General features: G+C 57.3%; 1 protein-coding gene and 1 long non-coding RNA gene across 2 annotated transcripts; both read left to right on the top strand.

Moving 5' to 3' along the window:
- Nucleotides 1-86: 86 nt before the first annotated feature.
- On the top strand, nt 87-5,880 carry LOC121082356 (fas-binding factor 1 homolog; the record flags this gene model as incomplete). The annotated part of the gene is made up of 13 exons (XM_040581690.1): nt 87-145; nt 915-959; nt 1,051-1,185; nt 1,388-1,488; nt 1,914-2,120; nt 2,655-2,762; nt 3,070-3,209; nt 3,499-3,617; nt 3,747-3,869; nt 4,226-4,411; nt 5,172-5,348; nt 5,516-5,653; nt 5,755-5,880. Coding segments are annotated over 13 exons (1,664 nt in total), but the record flags the coding sequence as incomplete, so codon positions are not given.
- Nucleotides 5,881-5,986: 106 nt separating this feature from the next.
- Nucleotides 5,987-7,106, top strand: LOC121082359. Its single transcript, XR_005825993.1, has 2 exons — nt 5,987-6,365; nt 6,921-7,106. It is a non-coding gene; the product is annotated as an uncharacterized LOC121082359 (long non-coding RNA).
- Nucleotides 7,107-8,637: the final 1,531 nt, after the last annotated feature.

Below are 8,637 nucleotides of genomic sequence, written 5' to 3'. Positions count from 1 at the left end.
GTGCCAGGAGACCCAGGCCCTCATCCTGCTGGGAGGGGATGGTTTCCCATTGCTATATTCAAATCATGGACTTGTCCAATGTTCAGCCTCTACAGGCTCATTCCCAGGAAAGCAGGAGGCGCCAGGCCCTGCCCCGCTCACTCAGGTAGGTGTGCTGGGTCCGTGCCCCGAGCGGTGCAGGATCAGGGCAGCGATCGCGAGCCCTCCGCTGCCGACTCGCCGCCATCCCGCTCTGTCCGTGCTCCCTCGGCCTGAGGTAGGATGTGCCCCACTTTGCATCTCTGGGAAGCCGTGTCCATGGAGGCAAAGAGTTTGGAGCTCCCCGAGGTGCCACAAGTTGCGTTTATCAGGCCAAAGCATGGGTGCTATGGATGCTTTGTAAATCATGTGTGTTTATAGCCCTGCGTGGCCTGAGCAGCATTTACACCGTTCCCCAGGCATATATACATATTATATTAACTAGACAACAGAGGCTCCAGGTGATAAAGGACTTTTTCTTCAGTTGATTTTCCCCAGTATAGTGTTGAAGATGCTCTGAGATTATTTCTAGACAACTGAAGGAGAATTGAAGCCTTTCACAGAGAAGGCAGCTCTTGCTTGGTCTTTGAAGCCTCTCCTTCTCATCCAGCTGGCTCCTCGCCCTGCCCTGGTGGTGGGACACATGTTGTCTCCCAGAGGGCTTGTGGTCTCAGCCTTGATTCTGCCCCAGAGAAGGAAGAGCGCAGCATGCTTGTGTCTGGGGGTGGGGGCTGCCGAGTGTCACCTGGGGAGAAGGGACCCACGCCAGCACGGAAATTGGGCGGGGGTGGGGGTGGGTCCTGCAGTAGCCTGGAGATGGATCGCCGTTTCCAGGCTAGGAGGAGATGTTCTCCCCAGGGCTTTACCTCCCTGAGAGCATCCCTGTGTCTCCGCAGGTTCCTGCACCCAGGGCACATGTCCAGGCTGCCCCGCAGCTGCAGGTAAGGCAGGTGCCTTCTTTTGGAGGCTGATGGCCGCACCACAAAGCCACTGATCCTGAAGGGCCTCGATCTTCTCTCTCCATCCTTGTAGGCAGAGTTCTCAGCCCCGGGCTTGCAGCATGAGACGAGGCAGGGGGCTCCCGCAGCCCAGCTCCATGAGGATGCATCAGGCTGCCAGGCAGCGCTGCTGAGCGCCCAGGCCCTTGTGGCAGAGCTGGAGAGCCAGGTGAGCCCCATTGCCTGCTGAATGGGGGACCACGGGTGACCCAGAGGGAGGAGAAGGAGCCATATCCTGTCCCAATAGCATCAGGGTGACAGGGGAGAGAGGTGAAACCTCCCTGTCCAGAGACGCCTATGGCCACCAAGTGCTGCTGTGGGAGTTCTGTCCCCAGGGCAGCACAAGGACTTTCTCTCCGGGTGCCTGGCAGGTCCGAATGCTGGAGCTGGAGCGGACACAGCACAAACTGTTGCTGGAAAATCTCCAGCAGCGGCACCAGGAGGAACTGAATCTCCTTGAGAGCACCCACAGGTACCAGCCTCTCACCTGTGCTTCCCTCCTCGCCTACAGCTCTGTCTCTCCTGGGGTGGGAGTGCTGGGATGCTTCCCAAATCCGCCCCTGGGGCAGGTGGGCGCAGAGCCATGTCGATGTGGACGTGGTGGGGGCAGAGAGCAGCCCCACAGGTGAGCCAACATGGGAGTCCACTCTCACCACCACTGTCCCCTGGGTGACAAGGAGGAGGGGCTGGTCCCATTGCCAGCGCACCCCCAACCAGGCAGCACAGTGGGCAGTAGCAGGAGGGTTCAAGGCTCAGGTCTGCGTGTTTCGCCATGCACACAGCAACACTGATCTGCTCGCAAACCCCTGTGTGCGCTCTGCGGGGGGGGGGGGGGGGGGAGTGCTGGGTATTGCTGTGGAAGCAACACTTCTTCCTGGCTGTGACCTCTCGGGGCAGGAACCAGGTGAAGGTGGTGGAGGACACCTACGGGCAGCGGGAGGAGAGGCTGCGGCTGGAGAAGGAGCAGCTGATGGCTCAGCTCCTGCTGCAGAGCCAGGATGCGGAGCGGGCACGGGCAGAGCTGCTGGCGCAGCACCAGCAGCGCCTGGCCACGCTGGAGCAGCAGAACAAGCTGGAGATGGAGCGTCTGCAAGAGCTGCAGAGGTGAGAGTGGCACGAGTGGCACACACGTGTGGCTGGTACCCACAGTCTCAGCGAAGGAACCAGGGAGTGGTTTGGGGACATGGTGAAAGGAGAAACCAGACTCCAGAAGCACTGGGTTGTGGGCAGCTTGGTGCCTTTTGGAACGGGGATTTGCTTTGTAGGTGGACACAGGGAGATCTGACTGGAGACGTGGTTTCAGAGTGAATGCATTGTATTTTGAAAGATGCTGAACCCAATGTTTTATCTTCCCCCAAATCTCTTTTATTCAGGTCAGTGAGTTCAGTGAGTCACTGATGTCCACATAGTTTGGGTCAATGACAAATTAGGTTTTGGTAGAGGAGCTCATAACCCCAAAATTGGGCCCATCCCAAATGTGGATGCCTGTCGGTGGAATGCCCCAGGACAGACCCCCATGCCAGCTCAGCTCCTGGCACCTGATTCTCAGCCCCACAACCAAGCCTCTCCCACAGTGCCCATCATGGGGAGCACTGGTTTGTGCCAGCCTGTGGCAGGCTCCTTCCCCGTGTCCCGCAGGGTGTCTGTCCAGGAGATGCGCAAAGACCACGAAGAGCAGCTCCAGCGGCTGAAGCGGCTGAAAGACCAGGAGATCGATGCAGTGACCAGCGCCACATCGTACACCAGGTACTGACAGTTGTGTTCCCACATTGGTCCCTGGCCACAGCATTCCCTGTCCTACACGAACCAGGCTTGGACCATGGCAACAGGGGCCATCCCCTCTCCCACCCACTGCCTGCGGGGATGCTGAGCTGTGTAATACCCGTCAGTGCCCCCCGGAAGCAGGAGCTGCATCTTCCTACTGCTCTGCTGTGACCCAGAGAGGTTCAGGGCAGGGCTGCCCGGCCTTTGGGCCACCAAATATCCCCCTCTCCGTTGCGGTGAGATGAAGCGTGTCCCACAGGGGTGACCCTCCCCTCGCTTCTCTCTGCAGGTCTCTGAATGGCATCATCGAGCGGATGGAGAAGTTCTCCAGCAACTTGCATGACCTCTCGCGAAAGGTGGAGGCCACACACCACACCACCTCCCAGGAGCTGGCCATGGGGGTACGGCAGCGGGACGAGCAGCTCAAGGGTATGTCTGCTGTTCCTCTGTGCCGGCACGGCTGCGGGGTCTCCACCGGAGCTGGGGGTACCCAGAAAACAAGGAGAAGTTGCTCTGAGTCAGCCAGAGGCTGGGAGCTGAGGCTGGCAAAGCCTTGCCTGCCTTGGTCACTGGACATCTCGGGGTCTTCCCTTTACAAAGCAGTGTCCTGGGGATGTGCCAGGGGTGATGAGCACAAACACACACAGTTTTTCTGTGAACATGGTGTGGATAGAAGGGAAGAACTTCCCGCCTCATGCTGCTCGTGCCTCTCCCCAAGTGCTCCAGGACAGGCTGTCGCAGCAGCAGAGGGACATGGAGGAGGAGCGGAGCCGACTCCAGGAGGTGATCGCTAAAATGGAGGCCAGGCTGAGTGAGCAGACTCGGCTGCTGGAGCAGGTGAGCCCACACTGTGTCCTCTGCCCGGGTCGGCCCTCCTGTCTGGGTATGGGGTATGTGTCTCACCAACTGGAGGTTCCTGGCCTGGAGGTTGTGAATAGCATCTGTCACCTCTGTGTCTGAACGCAGGAGCGATGGAGGGCAACGGCAGAGCAATCCAAAGTGGAATTACTGCAGCACTCACTGGAGGAGCAGCGGCGAGTCATGACCCAGCAGCTGTCCATGGAGCGAGCAGAGCTGGAGAGGGCGAAGGTGAGGTGGGGCAGACATCTCCAGGGCTGCACTGCATTGTGTGGTGGAGGCAAGAGCTGGGTGCTGGGCTGCAGCATCCTTCTGCAGCTCTCTGCCTCCTCAGCCTCACACAGGGGGAATCGCAGTCAGGCCAGCCCTCTGGCTCACGGATGCAGGAGGCCGCGGTGTGTGCGCATGGCACGTGCTGGTTCTTGAGGAACACGGGACCAGAGCTCACGGTGACAGGGTTCACACCAGGCACCGTGGGCTTGAACCAGCCCCTAGATGTTGCGCGGCAGAGATGGGTTAAAGGAGAAAAATCCTGTGGCGAATGGGACTTAGTGCTTCTTCTCTCCCTCTCTGGCAACGCTCCCCAGAGTGCTCTGCTGGAAGAGCAGAAGTCCGTGATGCAGAAGTGCTCGCAGGAGCAACGGAAGCTGGCAGCCGAGTGGGCTGAATTTCACACCCAGCAGCAGCTGAGGAAGGAGCAGATGGAGCGCAACATGGACCGAGCCCTGAAGATGGACTCACAGAGAGAGGGCACCATCATGAGCCTGGCCAAGGTACCACAGTAGAGCCCCTCTCCATGGCCTCCAGCACCACCTGGCAGCTCACGGATGGGTCCTGCCCACCGGGGAGATGTTCAGCCCTGCCTTCAGGTGTTTAAAACAAGTTTTAAGAGACATCACTGCGGTGGTGAGAATCGGGCTGTTCCAGGAGCAGCCTCCACCAGCCTGTTTTAGATGTTGACTGAAGCATCAGTCACCTCTGTCTCTCCCCTTTGCCTGTGAGGAGTTTGGGCAGCCAGACCAGGCACAGCCGCCTCCATTGTAAGTCTGGTGAGAGGAAACCCCCATGGTGGGTTAAACAGAACCTCCCCATGCCATGGGGACATGTTTGGAGCCAGTTCTCCCCCCTGGAGCTGTCCAGAGGAGATATGTGGCACAGACTGTGGCAGGGCTGCATTTCTGAGGGCTACCAGGGTGGAAAATAACCATTCAGGCTGGGTGTTTCCACTGCTGACAAACTGCCAAGCCTTGAGCATGTTTTAGAGTGTGTAGCATGGGTGAGGGGCTCCGTCCTTTCTGGGGAAGGAGTGTGTGTGTGTGTGTGTGCCTGTACAATCCCAGCTCTGCCAACCCTGGTGCCCAAGGGTGGGTGGATGAGAGCATTGGTTGGGTACCTGGTGGTGTTGCTCTGCACCCCAAACTGGCAAACACAAGAAGGAAAACAGGGGCAGATCTCTCCCATCACTTGGGGGGACATGAGATAGTGTCCAGGATAGGGCAGGTAGTGCATTGATTTTCCCCATGCCCATCCTAGGAGCAGGCAGAGCTGAAGATCTGGAGCCATGAGCTGAAAACCAGGGAGGAGCAGCTGGTGAGGGACAGGGAGCTGCTGGACAAGTCCTGGCAGGAGCTGAGGCTGGAGAAGGAGAAGGTGGACAGGGCCACACTGCGCATCCAGCAGCAGGAGGAGCAGATTAAAAGCACGACCAAGGTAAGTGAAGCATCTGCGCTGCAATTCACAGCTGGGGTTTCACATCCCTCCTTGAGTGCTGAATCCCAGCGCTGTCCTGGGAGGGGAACAGGGGGTGCACAAAGGAGCCCTGCCCCAGGGCAGCGAGGGTCCCTGTCCCCAGCCTCCTCAGCTGCTCTGCCTTGCAGCTCTCATCCCAGAAGTACAAGGAAGGGGAGCAAGCCCTGCAAGAGGCGTGCAGGATAGAGTCCGAGCACCAGAGGAGGCTGCAGGTCATGGAGCAGCAGCTGGAGCAGCTGAAGCAGCAGGAACAGCGTCTTCACGAGGCAAATACTCCCTTGCCTTTCCTTCTTGGCCTGGGGCCGCTGTGCCAAGGGCCTGAACCTTTGCCAACAGTTTCTCTCTCTTTCTCCCGGGGATGGGGCAGGAGCGGCTGAGCATGGCTCGCCAGAGGAGACAGCTCGAACAGATCCGTGAGGAACTGCCCACCAACTCTGCGATGCTGCTGAACACAAAGCAGGGCCTCAGTGCCCCTAGGAGAGGCCTCTCCAGCACAGCGTGTAAGGCTTCCTGCACGCTGCTGGGGGAGGGGGGGGACGGGACATGCCGGGGGCCAGTTGCACTTGTATTCCACTTCTCCGGAGGCTTGGGATGTTCCTGGGGGCTCATCACACACTCAGATGTGAGTTGGCCTCCTCACATCCTCTGAAGGAGCTCAGCAGAGACCTCTGAGCCAGGGCAGTGCCAGGAGGGGGCAGAGGGGGCAGGAAGGGAGAGGCAGGTGGATTAAAGGCCGTTTGCAGTGGGAGGTTGGGGAGGACCCTGCTGCAGGGACATGCAGGCAGCAAAAAAAGGGACACTTGTCCGTCTGCTGTTCCTCTAACGGCAGCGGTACCACACGGTTGGGCTCTTGTTCCAGGTTTTCCACTTCCCACCAGCGCGCTCCCTTGGCATAGCCCAGGGGGTAGCAGGGACACTGGGGCTGGCCCCACCGAGCTCTACGCCACGTTGTTGCTGCTGAAGCACAGGGCCCAGCAGGTGAGGTGGTGGGAAACCAGGGCTGGAAAGGGCTTCAGACCAGCTGGGTGGGAGCAGGGCTGGGTGAAGCCTGGGTTGAGCCCGACGGCCACAGGGTGGGTGTGAGATCGTTGCTGGGCTGGGTGGGCTCGCAGAAGCCGTGGGCACCTAGAAGAGTGATACCAGCAGCAAGGGTTGGTGCGTCCTCACGGCTTGTTTCAGGCTGGTTGATAACATCCTTGGCTTGATGGCGTTGCCCCATCCCTGGGTGGCAGAAGCCAGCTCTGCTGGGCTCTGGCTTCATGATGTCCCCATCCTCAGCCCCCTCCTTCCCTGCTGGGTCCTTCCCCAGGCAGGGATGCTCTTTGAGCCTTCCTCTGTGGGCCTCACTCGGTGTGAGGTTATGGGCTCTGTGGGGAGCCCATACACCCCGGGGGCTACCACAGATGGGTACCTGCCCGCTGCTCGCCGCACGGAGGAGGGTTTGGGATACTCCCATCACTCGTGAGCAGCACCCTGGCCTGTGACCCCATTTCTGTGGCACTCTGATATCCGTGCCATCTATCCCTCTCTTAGGACCATGATTTCTTAGAGAAGGAGCAGTTCTTCCTGGACACCCTGAAGAAAGCAACCTACAACACTTCATCTCTGTCAGGCTGAGGAGGTGGCATCCCCACGCACCCCAAGGGATGGCTGTGCCTGTCCCCGCAGGAGGCTGCTGTGGAGGAAAACAAACAATAAATAATCCCAGTTCTCTGCTGAGGAAGTGTCCTCTTTAAAAGCAACCTCGGAGTGTTCAGAGCGTGAAATCCATCCCTGGGCTGGGAAGTCTGGCCTCCATCCCTCAGGGCCAGTGTCCCTGGCCACCTGGCAGGCACTGCTGGGAGGCAGTGGCCACCGTGGGTGTGAGAAACTATGGGCTAGGGTATTGTTTATTAAGATTTATGTTAAGCTCAATGTAAAGTTTAGGCAACGAAATATATGAAAACGCTTATGCAAACAGCTACCAGACACTGCTTGTGAAAGATAAGATAACCGCCAGATGTCCAGGAACCGACAGAAACAAGACAGACAACCCCACATAAGGATATATGAGTGAAGGGTCAATACCTCCACTACTTCATGAACACGGGTAAAGATGTATAAAAAGGGACTGTTTGAACTGCTCAGGGCGGCAGTTGGTGGAGCGCAGACTCCCCTGCCGTCCAGCGCTGTCTTTGCTCATATTCTACTTGCTATAATTAATACAATTTTAATTGGATTATGATCCGTTGTGGTCTCAATTTATAACAATTTCTGGTGCCGTGACTCGGATAAGGAACAGTGGGCTTTGGTCCTCCGGGGAGGCGCCCCGCGACATTTCGCGGCCCCGCGACCAACAGCTTACTCCAACCTTACCGACGAACCTAAATTCTAGAATAATGAGCAAAGGAGAAACCGGTAAAATCCCATAAAAATTCTGTGCACGGGAGTCCGGACGAAGACGCAGGACGCGTAAGTATATTGCGAAGTTGTTCGCGGGTTTGCCGTTCGGGCGGGATTGGGTTTCCTGGAATATAACGAGTGAGAGGTTCGATATACTGAACCAAGCGAGTGCGGACTCTTAAGTACTGCGTCTCCCATCTCCCGCGAGGGACTGGGCCAGGAACAAGGGGAGCGAGTGAGTGTATGTTTGTGGATGTTCCAGAAGATGGGGGCGAAGGGCAGCAAGCCTTCGACTCCCATGGGAAGGGTACCCACTGTACCTAAGAATACCCCTCTGGCATATATCTTGGACAATTGGAGATATTTCCCTGGAACCCTAGGGAAAGATAAGCAGAAAGTGATAGAATATTGTACTAAGATATGGGGAGGGAAGAAGATTTCTAAAAATGTCTTTTGGCCAGTCTATGGGTCAGAAGAAGATTGGGTAAGACAGCAATTAAACCTCTGGGTTAATAATAAAAAAAAAACCCTTAACCCGGAGGAGAGTCAATATGCGGAGGTGTGGCTAAAAAACCGGGAGCTAGACTTTACCCGCTGAATGAAATAAAAAAACTAAACAAAAGAAAAAGAAGGGAGAGTTAGACGAAACCCTTCTAACCCCCCCTCCTTACATTTCTCCTCCTGCTCCTGCAGAGGTCCCCAGAGCGCCCACTCCCCCACCAGAGTCGGAACAAGGGTCTCCCCCCTCTTCCTAAACGCGTAACTAGAAGTCAAAAAGGGGCAGCTCAAATATACCCCCTAAGAGAAAAGCCCATGGGGGGACCTCAACCTGTGATCGGATATATTTCTGTGCCTCTAAATTCGGCTG

Source organism: Falco naumanni, unplaced genomic scaffold (assembly GCF_017639655.2).
Source record: "Falco naumanni isolate bFalNau1 unplaced genomic scaffold, bFalNau1.pat scaffold_80_arrow_pat_ctg1, whole genome shotgun sequence".
NCBI lineage: Eukaryota > Metazoa > Chordata > Aves > Falconiformes > Falconidae > Falco > Falco naumanni.
Note: the sequence above shows the minus strand (reverse complement) of the source record. Positions and strands in the feature narration are given on the sequence as shown.